This window comes from Muscardinus avellanarius (genome assembly GCF_963383645.1).
Source record: "Muscardinus avellanarius genome assembly, chromosome: 11".
Classification (NCBI taxonomy): domain Eukaryota; kingdom Metazoa; phylum Chordata; class Mammalia; order Rodentia; family Gliridae; genus Muscardinus; species Muscardinus avellanarius.
Genome location: NC_137797.1, coordinates 111,306,103 through 111,327,961, shown reverse-complemented (window position 1 = coordinate 111,327,961; position 21,859 = coordinate 111,306,103). Strand labels below are relative to the sequence as shown.

Sequence of the window (21,859 nt, the reverse complement as noted above, 5' to 3'; positions counted from 1 at the left end):
CCCTATTTCCAAATAAAATATAAAAATGGGTCTGCGAATATAGCCCAGGGGTAGAAAAGCCCAATACCACACACACAAAAAGAAGGTGGGTAAATGTTTTGGGAAGAAACAAGACAGACCCTTGCAGCCACATGGTGAGCAGGAGATTTTACTGGGGCTCGTGTTTAAAAAGTTCTCAATCATTTCTGGTTAGAATGAATTAAATTATTTTTAATTTTAATTAATATTTTCTCCTTTTATAAAAGTGAGTATATGTTATTTTTAATCTCTACATTGGCATATAATTATTTATTTGGTGACTTTAGTTAAAGATTCACATATTCTGAAGCTGGACGTTTGCCTTCTCTGAACATGAACATGGAATGGGCAGGGATCTCCTTTGCAGGCAACCAATGATTAGAACATCTCGCCCAGCTTTTGATGTGCGAACTGGCTTTTGATCCTTGGGTTTCCTTCCCTTCTGGTTTTCATTCATAAAACCTTCTTGATTCTGCATGTTGTAGCTGGGGAACACTTGGTCTGGGACAGAAGGGGAAAGGGAAAACCTTGGTGAATATTATCAGCACAGAGCAGCCAGTCTTGAAACCCCATGACAAAAAGGGACGATGCCGTGGCCCCGCTGTCACTCTGTGAGTCAGCCCAGAGACAGGCGGGTGCGCCTTCAAGGGGCCATTTGTTTCTCGAAATCGAGCCTCAGCCGTCTAAGCCTTTTGTCCCAGACGGTTTTCTTCCGCGTCCTTTCCCTCTGTCTTCTCCTTTCCGCCCTTTTTGGGGGGATTTAATTGAAACCCATGCCGAGTTTGCAGACTGCAAAGATCAGAGCTGTTTTCGTCCAGCAGTGGTAGCTATGCATTAAACATTTTGATTTGTTTGAGCTTGAAGTTTGGTCCTTTCTGCCATTTGCTTCATGGAGTTTGCGTGTATTTACAGCCTCTGCATTTAATGGCCACATGCCTTATTTTCACAGATGGCCAGGGGGAGACTTCCCTTTCTCTCAGTATAGCCGCTTCCAGCTTCTCTAAAGTTGTCACGGTGCCACCGCTCGCAGCTAGCGAGTGCCCACGCTTGGTGGGGAGCAATTATGGTGTGAGTTTGTAAGGAGCTTTTTAAAGGTTTTTTTTTTTTTCAGTAAACTTTTTATGGTTTAATTTTCAAGTCTAGAAAAGCTGTGCATGTTTTCAAACAGAGAGGCTTGTGTTCTTTACATCATTCTGGAAGCAGGGTTAGTTCAGGATGGTCAATAGAACGAGACTCAATAGGGCATGCCAGCTGGGCGCTCGGAGACGCCCGCAGCCTCTCGGACGATGGAAGCTGTCTGCTTGCCCAAGGGTACGAGGGTGTGCCAACCAAACGTAGCATCGCCCCCAGAAGAGGAAGTTTAAAAACATTATGAAAAGGTGGTCTGGGTGTCTTTAAAGTGTTTTTCCATGGCGCACAGATAAAAAATTAGGAGAACAGGCAACACAGTAAAATTCAAAGGGTGCGTCTGGGCAGGGGCGGGCTGCAGCCTACCTGGGTGCCCACCCTACTCTCCCACACTGTCCACAGTCAAGAAACACTTGCTTTGGTTGTCAGATCAGCTGCGTTTTTAAATGCCTGCCCTGTCAAGAATGGCCTTCTCTCCCTTTCTCCAGTGATCCCTTCCCAGCCTACAAGATAAAATTGCTTCCTCAAGACAGAGACCAGTAAGATACTGAGACAGACAAGCGTTAGCTCAGTTACCCCTCTGGATTTTGTAGCGGTACTGTATTCTGTTATCACTTTTTACCAATATGAATGAAAACTTATCAGGGAATATTCTGAATTTGACATTTATTTCAAAGGGCCCCCTTGGATCTTTTCAATCACACCTTCCCTCCTCTTTTACAAAGGAGACAGACTTGCTTGTGCGTGCGAGTCACGGGGCAGCAAAGGCTATGGGGGGTACTCAACTCTGCGCGTTAAAACCTGCCGTGATCCGTGGCCTCTTTCCCTCCGGTGTGGCGATGGAAGGAGAGAACTCATGGGACAGCGTGAAGTTGGAGACGATGAGAGAATCCCAGGGCACCTCAGCTGTGAGACCTGGGTACCAGCTCCCCGTCCAGGCTCCGTCCTAGTGGGCCATGGAGAACTCGAGAAGAAGTCCCCATGCAGTGGACCAGCTCCTGCCCTGCGTGGGGCACGCGCTCCTGCCACCCAGGACCTCGTCGGGGTCGTCTCCCGTGAGCAGTCTGCTCATCCTCTGCATCCCCCGGCTCTTCCCGCCTCTGTCTTTCCCCACCCCTCGCCAGGCTTTTGCCGGGGAAGAGCTGGGAGGAGAAGAACACACCTGATCTTACCTGTGTTAAGATACCAGGATGGAGTTTTAGCTCTTCATCACAATGCTATTATAAATATTTATCATGGTCCATCTTTCCTTCCCACTTCTTCCAAAGCTACCACAGATAACTGAAAAGTGAACTGACACCTAGCACGCCAGTTTCTCTTTGTCAGAACCAATGTTCTCACCAAGCAACGACTCTTTCGAATGGGCCGGTTGGGTTTCTGTAACTGAAATAAGTACTGCCCACGGAGGCTGGTTTGTAAGAGTCCTGGCAGCTTTAGAGCTTCATTCCCCGCCAAGGAAAAGGGGAAAATAAGAGCCTCCTGTCTGTGCGGCTCAGTAGCTGAGTTAGCCCTTGTTTACGAAACAGTGATGGTCAGACAGGATCGCCGCTCTCAGTCCGTGTGGACACAGCCCCTGTCCACGGGCCGTACCGGGTCGGGTAGGAATTCTGTTATTTCTCCCTGTTGGACTCCCATGGGTCTCACATTAGCTCTTCTGTTCTGGCTCAGTGTGCAGAGGATGTCTGTCTGCCGTGGTGTGAAAGAACACCAAAGGCTCTTCCAGACCCTGGCTGAATCCTGACCACGCACACACACAGACTTTTGCAATCCCAGGCAGGCCTCCGCTCTTCTCTTCTGCCTCCTCTTCCACGCGCTCCATAAGCACCGCTCTAGCCTAGACACAAGGGCCCGGCGGCATCTTGCCCGCGCCGTGCTCCTGTGGCCTTCTTTGTGAACCCTCTGTGTCCCGCACACTCCTTTGAGGGGCTCTTCTGCACATGACAAACCCAGGCCATAATAACATCCGTCTCCGCATCGCACTAGGTTCCCATTCCAAGGACTAAGTAATGTTGAATTTGGGCACAGAACTGAGACATTTACAAATTACCTGAATCTGTCAGTTTGATTACTGGACTGCCTCTTGACAAAATATATCTGAATAATCATAACTTGTTTCATTTTTCATAATTTGCAATCTCTTCCTTGAATTTAAGAAAATGAGCATGGAATCCTCAATTATCAATGAAGTGGCTCTAAGTATTGAAACATATTAATTAACAGCTTTGGAAAGAATTGTCATTTGTAGAGAAAATATGCAGATTTATACATTTGGGCAAGTATCTTAAGTCTGTTATATGGAGGTCAGTCAAGTAGGGACATATAATCGTGGAGTTGTAGGCTTGAAGGAAAATGAGGAGTGTCTGAACTCAGCCAGTCATCCAGCCCTGAACTGCCCCTTGAGTGTCCATAATGTGCCAGGCGGGCAGCCCTGCGGTCCTATTTGGAAAGCTCTGGGGTGAGACTTCTTCCATCCCGAGGCAGCACGTGGACGGGAGGCCCTCCGCAACACACCTCTCCGTCTGGCACTCCTTGTCTTCCACCACATAAGTGACGCCTCTGATCACTGTTCTGTCTCTTGACCAAATACAGTCAGATTTGTTTCTACTCATAAGTGGCGGTGTGGTGTCCCCTCCACCCGGGGGATCTTGAGCTGTGGAAGCCAGCTGTGGCTGATCTCCACTTCTCATTCCAGAACTTGTTCTCAGGGCCCTGAAAACAGGATATTGATCAAATAATCTGAACCTGAGCTCAATCCCATCAGTTACTGTCTTTGAACTTGGTTGCTCTGCGTTCCCAGTCCTATAGAAAAGAAAACAAGGTCATTATAATAGGTCATTATACTACCTTTTTTGTGTGTGAATCCAGTCTAGCTTCTAGTTACCACACCCTCAAGCAAACACTCTTAATTCATCTTGATTGCAGTTACTTTTACCTTTTCTGAAACACACATTACATACGCAGGTCTCTACTGCTGAAACTTTTCATGAAAATCAGAAGTAGTTACGTGGCATCAACTTTGAATATTTACCCTCCTTTATGATCGTTTTCGCAGTACGTTTCAAGAAAACCTAATGCTGATACATTTCACTTCAATCAGATTATCTGGTGGAACTATACACATAATTAGTTTTGCTCCAATTACACTTCAAGAAACTTCTCGTGGAGCTGGCTACCACGTTTTATAGAAGGGATTATACTGCGGAACAATATTATGGGTTTAATTCATGGGGGAACCTCTGAACTTAGAAGAGGAAAACCCAGAATCATGCAGAGTGAATTTGTAGATTTCTGGGCCAGAGGACATGTACCGACCTCCAGCCCCTCAGCGCCTAGTGCCCTGTGATTCTCTGATAGAGAAAATAAGTGGAAAATATTTCTCAAGGATATCAGCTCCCAGAGCACCCAAGTGCTGGGACATTTTAATAGATAAACTCATAACTCACCAGGGTAAAATTTATGAAAGTTCCATAACTTGTATTTTTTTTTTTTTTTTTGGTGGCACTGGGGTTCCTGGAAACCCTTCTACCTCCGGGCTACACTCCCAGACCTATTTTATATTTTTTTATTTGGAAACAGGGTCTCTTAAGCCAGCATGGCTGGCTTTGAACCTGCGCGATCCTCCTGTCTCCGCCTCTCAAAGCGAGAGGATTGCAAGCGTGCGCCACTACGACCGGCCTTAACTTGTATTTTTGATGGTGAAAGCTAGTACGCATTTCTGTGTTAGTATATGTATGTATGTTTATATATCTGTATATAAGCTATATATGTAAATTCCCAGAAAGCCTTTTCTGTCATCCGTGTTGATAGATTGTGTAGGTGGATGGTTACTTCCTGTAAAATAGAGATATTGGTAAGCAAAAATGGAACGAGAGGTTGAGGGGCGGGACACCGGCCTGTGTCTTTACATTTTCCTTAAGCTGATGGAAATAGTCTCTAGCTGGTCAGTCCTTTGGACGTGAAAGAAGCTTGCATGTTCCTTGGTCAATTATGTCAACATAATTTGGAGTGTTAAACCCGTTCTTGTTTTTCCTTTCTCTGCGTCATTAGTATGGTAGGAGACCATAAAAAGTGTGGTCAGGAGGGTTTAACTGTTCTCAAGGCAACATTTGACAGTCACATCCTACTCTGCCACACTTATTCCAGGCACGTGCTTTTTATGAGCTTTATAGCTTGGTGAGCTTTATTTCAGGGATGTCCATTACGTGAGCTGACCCATGGCCCATCTCTGTGTGTGTCTGGTGGAGAGCAAATCTCCCCACTTACACAAGCCCCAGTTTTAGAGAGCCATGGAGGAACCATCTACATATGCATGTTTAACTTAGAATTAGGTAACTAGGGAAATACCTCCCTCCTCTAAGGTACAGTTTGTACATTCTTTTATTTGGACTGCTCCATGAAATATCAACATAGAATGTTCATTTGAGCTTCTAAAGACACAGCAGATTTTCAGTTGATTTTTGTATAAGTTGAAATAACGGAGCAGGGAAAATTTTCATCTTACATATGTATCAGGCTTCCGTTATGGAACTGTATCTTATCATGACTGAGTATGAAAAATAAAAAAAAAAAACTTCTTAAAAGGAGTAAACAGCCACAGTAGATGATAGATGAGACCAAAAACCTCTCACAAATTCTCAGAGTTGTTACTTAAATTCTTGTTTTTAATTCATACTTGTCTCCTACACTTGGCCATAGAGACTAGATGATCCTAACTGTAACAGAGGGCTTAATATTAGAACTGTACTGGTCCTACCCTTCTTATATGTTAGCAAAAATCTTGATATTTTCAATTTTCCCATGGAGTTTTCTCCTAATATTAAATGCATATCTTTCTTAAATGTTTGCAAACTTATGAGATTTGAACACATAATTAAACCTTATTTTACAAAATAGGATTCTGGGGATCAGAGGAGTTAGTGGATTTGTCTAAAGTAAAATGGTAAATATATAGCAGAGTCTGTTAAAATGTGCTCTTCCCAATGCCAAAACCCATAAATGCATTCATCTTTTCTACCTTTTTGACACTTAAAGTAGTTTTTGCCTTATAAATCATGGGTTTACACTGACCATTTACAGTCCGCCAGTTGCCTACATCTCTGTGGATAGTTCCTGGCCCTCCCTGCTGATCCCAGGATAGCACGGTATGCAAACAAGACTCGTGCTGTTTGTGATCGGACAAGCCACAAATCTAGTGATAATGTAATTCATATTACTCTGTCATACATTAATAATAAATCTTTGGATGTTGAAGTTGAGAATTATTCATTAAACTCCATGGTTTACCATTCAAGAAATGCTATGAGATGTGATTCCCTTGCATTTTGTTGAAGCTGATGTCCAAAGGCGTTTCAAGTCCACGATGGGCTTAGCCTCCTTGATCTTCGCAGGCCTGCAGCGGTGGCAAGATCTGGCTAGCCAGATAGGATGCCTCTTCCCACAGGAAGTTTGCCTGCTTTCTGGTGGCTAATCTCCCCTCGGGAGAGGAAGCGTATGGCTCATTGTGTTTGGGCCTTGTTTGCAAATTCTTTGGAATCTTATTTGACTGCCCCATTGTAATGTGCCCTCTATTTTGAGATTACTCAGAGCAGTTCCAGTTTTTGGCAATCTCTCTGTAAACATGTTTATTTCTCTTTGATTTTTGCTTTCTAGTGGGAAGAAGTTGGGTAAGAGAAGACCAATAAATTTTGTCCATTTCAGAACAGCCTTCAATATGAGAGTAGCAGTAAAGTATAAGCATTGCATTGGGTTTGTACCTGAGGTCGCTGATCTTACACCATCGGTCGGTGTCCTTTCTGTATAAATTATTGACTAATGTGGTTTTTATCAGAGCCAGTTGGAGCCAAGGTTACAGGGTTTGTAAACTTGTCACCATAACCACCAACTCTTGTTTTCCAAGCTCCGCGTCTCTGCTGTGTCCCATTTTCAACAACCTCTTTCTGTGCATTCCCCTCCTGATGTCCCCGGTCCTCACTTAGTGTTAGGGGCCTCTACTTTGGATTTCCTTAAAGGAACTTTGAGAATCACAATATTTCCATTCCCATTTCCAGTGATATTTGGAAAAAAACCAAAGAAGCCCTTTGGAAAAGGAACTATTTAAATAAAAACCCCAGAATTCCAGTGGCTTCAGAGGTGATGGTGCGGAGGCAGACTCTCTGGGGAAGAGATGGCTGAAGATAAACAGGTCTAAAGCGAGAGGGTGGGTGGGCTATTCCAGTGTACCAGTGTGTGTACCGTACAGCACTTGACTGGTTCCCCTCCTAATACTCCTCAAAAGGTTGAACTGAACTAATTTAACTATTGAGAACTAGTGTTAACTCCAAATCATGCTATTGATGGTTCAGTATATTATCCAGGCTCTGTCCATTTGTAAAGTCATATCTACCTCTACACAGGAACTTGAACCATATAATTAGGTAGAATTATATGAACATTACTTTCCACATGGGTTATTATTATCTCTTTTCCTCACATCAATTCGTTGAGGTCTTCTGGATGCTTTTGTTCACTAGCCTTCTAAAATGTCGCAGTTTCAGCCGGGTGTGGTGGTGCACGCTTGAAATCCCCGTGCTTGGGAGGCAGAGACAGGAGGATCGCGCTGGTTCGGAGCCAGCCTTGCTGGCTTAAGAGACCCTGTTTCCACATAAAAAGTAAAAAAATAGGTCTGGGAGTATAGCCTCTGGGAGTATATCCCGGAGGTAGAAGGGCTTCCAGGAACCCCAGTACCACCAAAAAAAAAAAAAAATAATAATAATAATAATAATAATAATAATAATAAAATATAATAAAGTAAAATAAAATGCTGCAGTTTCCCGTTTGGCTTGGGTTCCAGGCACAGCAAAGTCTCTAGGCCCTCCAGTGCCCTCCTCCTTTCCAATTCACACGTCTGAGGATGGCCATACAAAGGTCATAGATGTGCAGGCCGTCATGTCAATTTCACTACTTCCCAACATAGTCCTGGGAAATATCATAAGCTCCACTTTGGGGTATCCTTTATGCACGATGTGCTTTTGAGGTAGGGAGAGGTTGCTTGTTATAAAAACTGGTCACAACACACCTGCTCTTCGTTGGCCCATTTTAGCCTTTTGATAAACTGTACAAGATCCGTAAAGCCGAGAAACCCAACATTTCCTTCCTTCTCTACTCAGTTGCCTTGATTTTGCTATGTCTTCCTGAAAGTTTTTGCTTCAGAATGGAGCAATCTCTAGAAAATATGTAGCATTAGCTCCCTACACATCATTAACTCAAAGCTCAGCATTGATCCCTGCCCAGGACACCCACCAGAGAAGGTACACTGGTACATACAGTGGTCAGCGAGCCAGCTGTCAGGTCATGTGTGTGCATGTGTGCGTGCACAGCGGTGTGTGCTTTAATATGACTGCCTTTTGTTTTAACGTCTACACTTGGGATAAAGAGAGTCTGTTAAGCTGGTGTTCCCGGGGCTGCTGGGCTCCACTAAGTATATATGGCGGGTTCTGTCCGCAGCATCCCAGTGTACACAGCGGCTGAGCGTAGCACTTCGCACCAGACTCGCATTGAGTGGGAGTCTGCATGTTTACATGAGTAACTTGTTTTCAGCTTCATACGTCATCATTCTCTAGAGCTCAAGGTCATATAAACTGTTTCCTGTTTTGTGTCCCAGTGTGCTGTACACTGATTACCAATTAAAGAGTATTTTCTATTAGAGTATGTGCAGAATCTGGTGAATACAGTGCAGGAGGGAGTTCCAAGGCCCCTGACTTTGGAGAATCTTTCATCTACTTGGTGTGACTGCTGGAGAGTGTGTGGAGATGCTGTGTACTGCTGGAGAGTGTGTGGAGATGCTGTGTGCTCTCTGGGAAGAATCTCTACCCTACTTGGTGTGACTGTGGAGATGCTGTGTGCACTCTGGGAAGAATCTCTACCCTACTTGGTGTGACTGTGTACTGCTGGAGAGCGTGTGGAGATGCTGTGTGCACTCTGGGAAGAATTTCTACCTCCTGATCATTCTTGCTGAGAATATTAGTTGGGCTCTTCACCCATAATACAATTATTTTAAATACTTGATTGTTTTTGGTGAGCATTTTATCGTGTCAGTAAGAGTTCTGCAGTATATATAGTTCACTGGTACAATTCATGACTGTGCACCTCAGAAAATGTGGTGAACACATATAAATAAACTTGAGCAAATGTTATGAGATCCGATAGATGCTTTCCATAACACTGTTTTGAACCACATCATCCTCAGAGCAGGGCTGGAAAGTTCAAGAGCAGGTTGTCAGCCTTTTATCGTACGCTTTTCCTGATCTTAAAGTCACCCAGTTTCTTAATTTGGAAGCAACCTAATACCTTATGTGGCTTAGATTAAGCAGTATAGTTTTCCTGAACATAATTCAGTTTTAAAGCCATGTTCCATGTTCTCCACGCATGCAAATCATGCACTGCATGCTTTTAAATTACTTGATGTCTTTGTAGATCTAATTTTGGTATATTAGTATCTCAAATAATTTGCCAATTCAATATTTTGGCTTAGCAATCCAAATCAAATTGTGGTCCAAGGAGCAGGCACACACACTGGATGTACAGAGACTTGACAAGCAATTAGCAATGAATATTTAAATGTCTTCATTACCCTTGCATGAGACATGCAGGCGGCACTTGGGGAGATGGCACCAGAGGACACTACTGTGGGTTACCATCCTATTCTGGTGGCACCTGACTATTGGAAGACTTCCTCTGGGCCCCAGCCACTTCTGCCTTCCACTGTCTCTTTCAAAATAAAGCAGGCATTGGAAAGGGAGACAGGGTTGCTTCTGTGAAGCAACTGTGTGCATTTAGTGATTTGGGAATGTCGTCTGCAATGATCCCAGCAGATCTCCTCGAGGAATCTGAAACACAAATGCCAAGACATTGTAGGGTTTGTAAGAATCAAAGTTCCTTCAAAATTCCTGCTGTGCATTTCCTTTAACCACCTCAGTTTAATGTGCTGAGCACGCAAAGGTGAATAAATCAACATCCCATCCCTTCCAGAGGCTGTTGTATTATAGGTGGCCCAAGGAAAAACTGTCTTTGAATAATCACCATTTCTAGATTGACTTCTCATTTAAAATTTCTTCTTTTTTTTTTTAAGGAAAAAACAACACTGGAAAGTCTGACTCAGCAACTGGCAGTTAAACAGAATGAAGAAGGAAAATTTAGCCATGCCATGATGGATTTCAACATGAGTGGAGATTCCGATGGTTTGTGAAAATCATTCATTTGTATGCTTATAATATGTAGATGTGTGTGTGTGTGTGTGTGTGTGTGTGTGTGTGTGTTTATGTGTTTATTGCCAAGTAATACTGCTAAAGAGTCATCAAGACAGTTATAGGACGGATGACCTTCCCAGTGTGCGGCCACAGGGGCTGGTGGTTCTCCAGGACCTGGGCATTCCACCAAGCACTTTCTGGAGATCACCCCTGCTAACTCCTTACCCTACCTGGAGGGCACCTGGCTCTAAGTTCGGAGACATGCCTTGGACTCCAGGTGGCCTGATTCTAGAGCAAGTGACCCCACTCACCAGCTTCTCCATCTACGTACCTGTGTCTTGTACCCCACACGAACCCGTCAATCTGACTAGAATCATGACTCAGGACATTGCGGGCGAGTTGCTTACATTTCTGGACCCCTGACCTCCTGTTCTTTCTTGCCAGCACGCACTGGGATAGCCCTGGCCCCACTGGCGCAGCAGCCCCACAGACGTCATGCCGGCCGATGGCCTCAGGCTCTGCCTTGTCTGTCTCTCACACTTCCCTGGGGACAGCTCACTAAATTGACACTCTTCAATGGCAGAGCAAAGAGGGGGGAAGAAGGACTTGCAGGTCCTCTCATCCTACTTGGCTAGGATTACAGAGGAAGCTCCGGCAGGTAGAAAGGGCTGCCTCAGGAGGAGACACTGACGAGTGTGCTGTGGACACACAGGGTCGCCAGCAAGATGGCCCTTGCTCTGCGCCCCGGGCAACGCTCCTTGATTGGCAGGTTTTGCCTCGGCTAAGGGCCACCCAACTCTTACATTTGGCCTCATACGTCTATCAAAGTGAACTTTTATTCAGTCCTATATCCATGAAAAATCTGTGTTTTCATCTCTGTTTTCTATTTTTGGCCTAATATATCCAAACATTGCCTTCTATCTTCTGCTTCACTGGGCTAGGATAACCTGGTCTGAGTCAAACGCAGAGCTTGTTTCGATTTGATGAGTTGCACACCATTCATTTGATTGTTCATGATGCTGTAAGGTGCAGAGCCAGATGTGCAGATGATTGTCCGCTAGTTACGAGCCCATTGGAGAAGATGTTGCCATATTTTAGCGCTCATTTTTGTCAATAAAAAGACAATCACTGGTAATAACACATTTCATACACTTTAAGTCGTATTATCATGATAAAATATGTCCATGACAATCAGCAGTAAAACATTCAAGTTTTGTCACTGTCCTTTGTTAAAGGCAGCCATGCCTGCATACAAAATATTTTCCAGTCTTCATTAAACTAAAGAGTGTGTTACAAATGAGGAATAATCAGGAACTCTACCAATGGATATGATATATATATATATATATATATATGTATGTATAGTTTTTGCTACTCTAGACGTCTTCAAGTATGGGTAATTTAGGTTTATTTCTATTTCACCAAATTAAGTAAAGAAAGAAGAACATGAAGGAAGAATGGATAGGCAGTGTTTTGCTTGATAATACCTATTGTAACCATCCTCAGAGTATTTTAACCTCTCTCCATTTTTCATAATGAGAACCAGTAAAAAAAAAAAGCCCTAGTGTCAGAGCCCCACACTTTCTTCTGGTCCTCCCTATTTTCTTTGCCTAAACTCTGGTGTCCTGGAAGCCACGACTCTGAGGCCACCTGAGAAGCCACTTGTGGGGAGGAGTGGGCACAGCTTCCAGACGCGCATGCCGCTCCTGGGCTGCGCTTTAGCCTCAGTGTGTACAGCTGACTGAAGAGGAGCCATCCGTCTCTTCCAGTAACTTTAGATGTCAGGGGAAAGTTCAGGGCTTTTTTTGTTGTTGGGTTCTTTTTTCTTGTTTCTCTTTTGCTTTGTCTTTCTTGCCTGAGGTATGTGACTCTAGACTCCTTAAGAAACCGTAATAATGTAATTACGATTTCTTCTCTTTCTCCTACAATTTCAACGATCTTTCTGAGTAGTGTCTCATCACTCCCTCTGTGCACTCATGAATATCTTAGCGCGTCATTTCAAAGAGGAGCCAAGCACATTAAGGGGAGATATCAGTATTGTATTTTAACCTCAAGATTCTATCTAGTATGTTTTTATTTATGTAATCTCAGAGAGAGGAAAGGGCATGAATACTTTATGTTCTGACAGTTTCTGAGTAGCAAAGACAGATCCTAGCCTTAAATAATCCATCCCGCCACATAGATTAGTACTTCACACTTTTGTTGACTCCTTTGCATTTTTTATATTTCTGCAGTACTGGCATACCTATGGATCTAACCTAACTATTCTCTTTTCAAATTGCATAAAAAGTCAGATATTCCATTCTCGTGAGCTCTGTAAGCTGAATGGTGAGTCAGTCTGTCATCCATTGAAAGGAAGGAGAGAAGCAGGAGAAAGGAATTGAAAGTTCAAGCACAACATTTGCTGCCACAGGTTGATCACAGAAACTTCATAAACAAGCATTTGTCTGAAGGACTACAAGTCCTGTTAGCAGAAGTACTTTTTGTTTTCAGATATTTTAATAGACTAAAAAAACAAACAGTGATGGGAAGGAGCCGGTTGCCAGAAGTGCTAAACCTGACATGAAGTGATGTTTCCTTTTTTAGGAAGTGCTGGAGTTTCAGAGTCAAGAATTTATCGGGAATCCAGGGGCCGTGGTAGCAATGAGCCCCACATAAAGCGTCCTATGAATGCTTTCATGGTGTGGGCTAAAGATGAGCGGAGGAAAATCCTGCAAGCCTTTCCCGACATGCACAACTCCAACATCAGCAAGATACTGGGTAAGGAAAGCCTGATGAGTTACATCTTATGTGGGGAATGTAGGCTCTGTTCTGCTTTCTGAAGCTGTGGAAAGATACTAAATTGTGAAGCCAGGCATCTCATACTTCTCTGAAAATTAAGCCCATGTTGAGGCTTCTGACAGTAAAGAAACATCCCATGTTCATGGACATCCAATGTCCGTGTGTCTTCATAATAATTATTATATTTTCTCTTCTTTAAAAATGTAGAACTATTTTACCCTGACAACAGCAGGTTTCACACAAGCCACTAGATATTGATACTAAGCATCTGTGTCCTCCAATTTAGTGTTCATCTTAGGGTTTCCTTCATTCATTGTTACTCTAACTCAGGGTGAGTAGGCTGACTTTGAATTTGTTGACAGTTCATCATGTTGTCGAGGAGCGTAGAATGATGTTTGCTCTGGTACTATAACTAAAAATCAGCTGAGATCCTCAGAAATTAGCCATGTCTAGGCTGTGCACTCTATTTCTACTTTCAGTAACCTCAGGTACTAAAGTATTTTTAGTAATGCTCACTAACTGGTGCTAATCTTCATCATTATTAAAAGATTGGGTTTTTTTGTCACTCAAGCTTTCAGCCAACCTGAAAACAAAGCATGTATTTCCCTCCAAACATAGACACTGAGGCACACAGAAAAGACGGGTGGGGAGACAGTGTTTATATTATAGACACCTGTTGTAGACCAATCTAGGTCTCAGGGAGAAGGAAGATTCTGCCTCTGTCCGGCGATTTCTCGACCTCACCAGCACGGTCAGTCTTCATCTCCAGCCTGTCTCTCTCCCAGTAGCATGATGGCCAGATGTCAGTCAAATGAGGCAGTTCCGAGAGTTCATTCTCTGATGTCTGAGACCTAAACATAGAAATAGGAGAGAAACATGCAAATATCAGCATAGTTTGACTTTCACAATAAGCAACAAAGCACACCTAAATTATAAAAGCTTTTATTAAAGCCCAAAATGCACTTTTAATTGCATGCGCTTTAGAAAGATAGCACCCTTTTGATTCTTTCTTCTGAAAAACTGACCACCTGAAAGTAGTTAGAAGAGATTTTTGCGTGTATTGATGATCGAGTCTTCAACAGAAGTCGCAGACGTCACTAAGTCCATATTATGCAAAGCCACCGGCCACCTCAGACTGCATCAGGAGATCAACACTATCTCAAAAGATATGATCGCATGGTGCTTTAAGTATACATAGAAAAGATAATCGTCTATGTTCTAAAAGATGCATCTTTGTAAAACCAAACCCAGAATTGATTGAGAAGAAATGCACATATTTTGGATCCCCCTGTCTTTGCTGTTTCTCCTCTTTATGACTGTATTCTACCTTTCTTTCTGTCTTCAAAAAAACAACATACCTGTTTTGTTTGGAAAAACTCTAGAAGGAATACAATTCCCCATATAAGCAAATAATCTATTTGGTCCATTACTCCCAAATCAGAAAATCCAAAAATGTTAAAACAAAAAATCACAAGCCAAATATTAAGTAACATGAAAGACACGTTAGGGAATATAGCAAATTCTGTAATTTCTTTCTTATTGGAAAGAGAGAATTTAGAATGACTATATGATTGTATCATCCTAGGCTATGTGAAAGGGAGTACTGTCTAATTTCAGTTTTTCTCTTAAAATTTTATTAATTAAATACTAAAACATTTATACTTGCTCAAAAATTAAACATCAGAGTGGTTTGAGCCTCAATATCTAGTCATAGCTTTAAAAAATACGTGATCTTCAGATATCCACAAGATCATTCTAAATGGCCTATTTCATATGAAAATACAAAGAAAGCTTGATGTTTTCCTCTTTCCTGATTGTTTTGGATAACAGCCTCCGACAGCATGCTGCTAATTCATTCTGCTTAAAACAGGCGCTTGAGCTGGGTTGACATTTTACGTAGTCTCTGGGGATCCTAGTTGACATTTTAAAGGGCTTCTAAGCATTTTATAATACCCTAAAATCTGGTTTTAATAAGCCATTCTGCTGAAATTGTTAACATAAGGAATCACCTTTTACTGTTTGGCACTAGATCAGGGAACGGGGGACATCTTTTTCTGATTACATATACAGTGGTTGGAGGGAAATGTGCAAATTCACTCCATACCCCACGGAGATGACAGCCCTGCTCAGCCCAGACCTCCATGTCTGTGTACTGCCAGATCTAGGGGAAAAAGAATGTTTGTAAGACACTCTTGTCTTCTTACTCTGAGAACCCAGTATCTTTCATTGAAATTTACTCTTTTGTCATGAGTCCCTGTTTTCATTGCCAAAGGCCAGTCCCTGGAAAGCAGTGAAGAGCTTACTGTTCAGGTGCAGGCCAGTGGCAGCGGCCACACCCAAGCCAAGTGGCTTTTCTAATCCTTTCTGGAGATATCTCAGATGTTTTTACACCATTCTCTTCGTGCCGTTCATGTTTCAGGGCTTTGAGCTGTTCTCAGTAGCTACTGTCAGCTGGTAATCCTAGGGCAAAGTCATCATTACCAAACAAAAGCTGGACACGCTGCCAAGCAAGTCAGCGCTCCACGCATCATCGGGAGAGTAGTTGACCCTTTGTCCCTCTCAGGGTCTAGGCCATCTTCATCCTTAATTTAAAAAACATTGTGGAAGTATTATGCAGTCATATTTTAAAAGAGGGTTTAGGATAGGGTGATACTCCCAGACATATTATCAAGAGGTAAACCATTTTGAATCCTATTTCATGCCAAATTTGGAAGCCAATTTTCCTGAGACTACTCTTGCCTTTTATCATGCCATCGTCCCTTGTACACAGGCCTCTTCCTCTCCATTTTTGTCCATCCAGCGAGGAGTCCTCTAGTCCCTCCTCTCACTGAAAGACCTACCGCTCTATCCTCCCTCCATGGGCGGCTCCTCTCCTTCTGATGCCGTAGACGCCATTTCTACAGTGACACCTTCTTGACCTTCAAAGTACTGAGCTCACTTTCCTAGGATGTTCCCTTAGCATCCTATATTTTTCCAGTTATAATTAATATAATACTTTTTTGACAAGATGCTTAATGTATTTTTCCCTGCTGAACATGAGCTCCAGGGAGACACAGCCCTCTCTCAGTCACCAGCACATGCTGGGTGGCTAAGGTAGTGTGCGTGTAATAGCAGGTACAAAAGCTGTCCTCACGGCCCAAGGCTGGTTACTTCCAGGCATGAATATTCCCTTTCCTTTGGGATCTCGGCCAACTCCCCTTCTAATTGGCCATGCTAATTTCTCTGTTCAATTTTGGGGTAAAGATGGTGAGGTTTATATTGAGTCAATTGCCTTTGATCCATTTTTAATATATTCCTATTTGCCAGCAAGTTACTTCAGTTACATTTGCTTTTTCACTCCTTGAGTTTCCTAAAGCTGTGCATACTGGCAAGACACTCGATCGATCTAGGCCAATGATATTACAATCTTACCTGAGAAAACTGCAGCGATGCACAAGTACTCTAGAGAGTCATGTTGGCAGCGAGGGAGTTGGAGATCGGACTGCAAATGATAAGACCTGACCAGCTCACCTCAGGGTTGGACAATGTTATTTAAACAGAAATTTGAGAAAGGAATAGCAGAAGAAACTCTATTATTTGAGCTGTAATCTAAGTTGCTGTTGTCAATAGAAGACACTCATATTAGCTATCTAGGTTGGGGGAAACCTGTATTTATACATTTTGTAATACCTACCTGATACACCCACCTGTGCAACAGCAGTCCCAACAAGAAGTGATTCTCAGCAGAGCGAGGGTGCCCCTTTCTCCGCATGCTTTAATAAATATAATAGTCAATACTGAAGGATCCTCCACATCTATAGGGAAGAAATAACTCCAACGGCAAGGCAAGCTGTGTGCACGCGGGGCACGGGGTGTGGTGAAGAGTGAACCCATTCTCCAGCTTCTGGCGTCCTGCTGATTTCTGAAGACAGGCACCACGTTTGATAGGTGTATTAGGCCATTTCTCCTTTCTTTCGTGTAATGTGTGAGGCTGAGCAACTTTATAAAGAAAATAGGCTTACCTTGGCTCCTAGCTCTGGCCCCGGTCCCCAGGCTGGGGATGGCCTCATGGCAGGGTGCTGAAGCAGCGCAGGGCAGAGTCCCGCAGCTCCGTGCGGTTGTCTTCTCTGGTTTCTCTCTCTCTCTCTAAAGCTCCTGGTGGTCAATACGAGGGGCTCTACCCTGATGATTTATCTTGACCTGCCCTCAAAGGCCCCACCTCTAACCCCCTGCTCAGATTAACTTTCTACTCTTCTCTTGCCCCACAGTGGCGACTAAATTCCATCACTAGTTTCAGAAGGAAAAATGCACATTCAAGCCACAGTTGGAGCACTCTCCAACTTCTGGTTTGGGGTCTTCTCTTGTACAGCTGGGTCAGTTTGAGCTGATTTATTTGCAGATAAATAAACTCTCTGAATTTGCAATGAGGCCTCTAAGTATGTCTTTTGGACACTATTGCTGCTGCACACAGACATACAGAATCAAGGCTCTCAAGCATATCTCATATGAGAATGAGCAGAAAGCATTTTCAATTAAGTTTCAAATCTGTCTTTCCCTCTCCTAGTTGGTCCACATCAAAATTAATAGTAAAAGGAAGGGGGAAACAATTGGGGTTATCATTATGAATGTATATTGTGTTATGGGGAAAGAGACACCCTTGCATATTGTTGAAAGTGGCTTGCTAAGATAAAGGCCTTAGCCAGTCACCCTTACTGCATTTCTGGTCTGTGCTAGGTCATATTTTTCGGTGGTTCAGGTACCAGACGCTTAGTAAGTCTGTGGGACCTGAGGCGCTCCTGGTGTGAGTCACAGTGCTGCCTTTGGTTGTTGCGTGATCTTGGGGAAATTGCTTCACCTCCTAGTTTTCTCTGTGACTATCTGTCTCATAGGATTATGATAGATGGTAGAAACAAGGCCATAAAAGTAGAGTGCTTAGCACAGTATCTAGCCTGAGTAGTTACCCCATCCATGTGCATTAATATTATAATCTTAATTGAAATTAAATTTTAAATATAATCATCCCTGTAGGCATACTGAAACATTTTGGGGAGAATAGGAATATGTGATATGTCATAGGAACTTTTTTTTTTTTTTTTTTTGCAGTACTGGGGATGGAGCCCAGGGGCATTCTACCTCCAAGCTACACTCCGAGCTCCATTTTTATTCTTTATTTTAAAACAGGGTCTAACTGAGTTGCAAAGGGACTCTCACTAAGTAGCTCACGCTGGCCGCGAACCCCAGTCCTCCTGCGTCAGCCTCCCGAATGCTGGGGTTACACGCGTGCCCACCACGCCCGGCTGCATAGAAACTTGTGTAGTCATACCACCAGAAAGTATTAAACAAGCCGGCAGTCACAGGTTCAACGAGTTGTACAATTTTTAAGCTGACGGTCAAATTACATCATGTAGACCATGATGTAGAAATGAACGATACGTCCACAGAATTAGCTATGATCTTTTCACCACATAGTAAACCAGTTTGGTTAAACTCTCTACCTAAGCTGGGAAAATACTATACTGCCAGTGTTCAGATCCCTGGCCGCAGGTCCTCAGAGCAGCGGCCCGGCCACAGCCTCATTCTGAGATCTGGCCCTCTGACCGGAGCCGTGGACCTAACACGGGCTGCCACTTGTAGGTCGTGTTCTCAGTCACCTCGGAGGACGCTGGGAACCCGCGCCGCGCACTGCTGACTTCGCTTTGTTTCCAGGCTCCCGCTGGAAGGCGATGACAAACCTGGAGAAGCAGCCCTACTACGAGGAGCAAGCCCGGCTCAGCAAGCAGCACCTGGAGAAGTACCCCGACTACAAGTACAAGCCCCGGCCCAAGCGCACCTGCCTGGTGGACGGCAAGAAGCTGCGCATCGGCGAGTACAAGGCCATCATGCGGAACCGGCGGCAGGAGATGCGCCAGTACTTCAACGTGGGGTGCGCCTCCAGCAGGTTCCGGGCCCCCGCAGGGAGGGGGTCTCACTTAGTCACTGAGCAGCATTTGGCAAAAGACCCTGAGCTCAGCAGGCTTGAGGAGACTTAGCTGTCTCCTCTCTGGTCCTCCCCGAGGCTCCATTGCAAGCTCCCAGCTCTCACACAGCCTGGATAGCATCCCCCTGGAAATCCTTATCATTTTGAAGTCTGCCATTAAAAACTGAGAAGTGATCTGGGTGTGGTGGTGCACGCTTGTAATCTCAGTACTTGGGAGGCTGAGACAGGAGGATCACGGTGGGAGGCCAGACTCAGCTACTTAGTGAGGCCCTCTGAAACTTAGTGAGATATTGTTTCAAAATAAAGAATAAAAAAATAGGGCCAGGGATGTAGCTCAGAGGCAGAATGTCCCTGGGTTCCATTTCCAGTTCCATAAATAAATAAATACTTAGAAGTGTTGGCCATGGTGGTACACACCTGTATTCCCAGAACTTGGGAAGCTGAGACAGGAAGATCACAGGTTTGAGGCCAGCCTCAGTGTAGGAAACTCTCAGCAAATCACTGAGACCCTGATTGGAAACAAATAAAAATGTACCAAAAGGGGATTGCGGGTGTAGCTTGGAAGTAGAACGCCCCAGAGCTCAATCTCCAGAAAAAACAAAACAACAGCCCAGACACCTAGTATCACTGGTTCTCTTCCTGGCTAAGGCTTCGCTGTGAGGAAATCCACAAGTCCTGACTTAGTTGAGACAACACAGGTAGAAGTCATCTCAAAAGATGCACACTTGCTCCTGAACGCTCCACGCGGGCTGGCCGCGGAGGCCTGCTGTGGCCTTCGTGGTCTCCCCGACAGCATGGTATTTGGGCACAGTGGGCCTGGGAGCGGGAGGGTTCCTTCTGACCAGCCGTCCACTCCCGAGGCCGGGCGTGACTGGCGTCCTGTGCCGGCCTCAGCTGCGTGTCCTTGAAGGAGTCCCTGTGCTCTGTGCGGGGCCCGCGACTGTGCCGGGCACAGTGCCCAACACGCCTGGACCCAACAGCCACGCCATTAGTAACCGCAAGAGGCTCGGCAGGCGGTGGGCTAGGAATCCCCTCCTGTGAGGCTGCTGCACAGTGGAGGAGCAGACGGGACATGAGGCCAGTGTGGGCCCCTAGTGAGGGAGCCCAGGTGCCACCTACGAGCCCGGCCCTGCCTCCCTCCCCGGGCAGTGGAGGGTCCTAGGTCACTCAGCCCCGGTGTGTCGAGGCAGCAAAGCCATATTGAGAACTCCAACACTTTCGGGTTTCTTCCCTTCAAACTGAGTAATCTTCCACGTAATCGTAGAGACGGGACACTTTTCCTGCATGTTAGAGTGAAGGCAGTGGGCACTGGAGTTCAGGATCCGGGCTCTTAGGCGTAATCATTCTGTCCCTCGGCTCTGTGCTGAAGTTGAGTACTGTAAGCACCCAGTGGTCAGTCCACGCACGTGTCTAGTACCCAGGAACGCGCTCTCCGGCTGGGTCGGGCTTGGGACGGAGGCGGGCGGTGCTGATGCTGCGGTGGGGGCCATTCATGGTGTCCTCCGGTTCCCTCTGTGGCAGGCAGCAAGCCCAGATCCCCCTGGCCAGCGCCGGCGTCGTGTACCCGGGAGCCATCACCATGGCCGGGATGCCTTCTCCCCACCTGCCCTCCGAGCACTCGAGCGTGTCCAGCAGCCCCGAGCCCGGGCTGCCCGTCATCCAGAGCACTTACGGCGTGAAAGGCGAGGAACCGCTGGTCAAGGAGGAGCTGCAGGCGGAGGACATCAACGGGGAGATCTTCGAGGAGTACGATGAGGAGGATGAGGACCCCGACGTGGATTATGGGAGTGACAGTGAAAACCATATCGCAGGACAAGCCAACTGATAAGGGCCGCGGGGGCCCTGTGACCACACTCACAGACCCGGCTGGCTCCTCCCCCAGTGGCCAAGCACACGAACTTCCTCAAACACTGACTGTTACTTTAACTGTTAGTCTTAAATAGTTTGGACATCAGCTGACTAATAGACCTTAGCCTCAAAAGGCTTGGAAAGGAAATACAAGCAAACAACAGTATCAACAAGAGATCGAAATAAGCTATGGGTAAAATATGCCAGTAATTCAGCTGCTACACACAAGCACTGAAGTCTTACCCGTCAACTCTTTTTTTTTAATAAACTTTATGGCTGTTTGTTCTACAATGTTCTAGAAATTCTCACTCAGGTACACAGTGCCAACAAGTGGCTTGTGAATGTGTTTTGTTGTTTCGTGCTACACTTTTTTAAAAAGAAAGAAGTTTTGTTTTAGTTTTTGGGGGTTTCTGGGTTTTATTTTTTTTTTCTTTACTCCTTTTTCTTCCTTTCCTCATTATTATTTTTTTTGGTTGTTGTTGTAATGCACCTGACAGAAAAAAAGAAAGATGGATTTCTATTTGCTTCTCTCCCCTTCTCCATCTCTGTACTCTGAAGATGGGAGTCGGCATGGGGGAGAGGGAAGAAGAGCCTGTTGCCAGCGCCCTCGCCACCGCCGCAGCACACGCAAGGCTTTCCTTTTGAGAACTTTTCTTTATCTGTTGCACATCACACTACATCTTTGAGCAAGTGCCAAATTTGTACTGAAGTGTTGACCCACGTCGGTTTCCTTCCCTGTTTCCTGTCCCTTCTTGAGTTAGGACAGTGTTACAACTTAGACAATCCCTTGAAAAACCTGAAATACCAGCAGCTGGTGAGATTTGACATTCTTTTTTTTTAATGGAAATTGTAGGTGCTGTTCTCAGGTGAAAAGAGAGAGAGACATAAGGAATTTAGAGAAAAA

The 21,859-nt window shown here is 44.7% G+C and overlaps 1 protein-coding gene across 1 annotated transcript in view; it reads left to right on the top strand.

Annotated features, from left to right (window-relative positions):
• The window catches only part of SOX5 (SRY-box transcription factor 5), a gene marked incomplete at both ends in the record, with an annotated part of 374,117 nt that extends 353,185 nt beyond the window's left edge, over positions 1-20,932 (top strand). The window contains 4 exon segments of the mRNA XM_080706224.1: positions 10,253-10,365; positions 12,961-13,130; positions 18,837-19,053; positions 20,629-20,932. Coding sequence (XP_080562350.1) covers positions 10,253-10,365; positions 12,961-13,130; positions 18,837-19,053; positions 20,629-20,932 — 804 coding nt within the window.
• Positions 20,933-21,859: the final 927 nt, after the last annotated feature.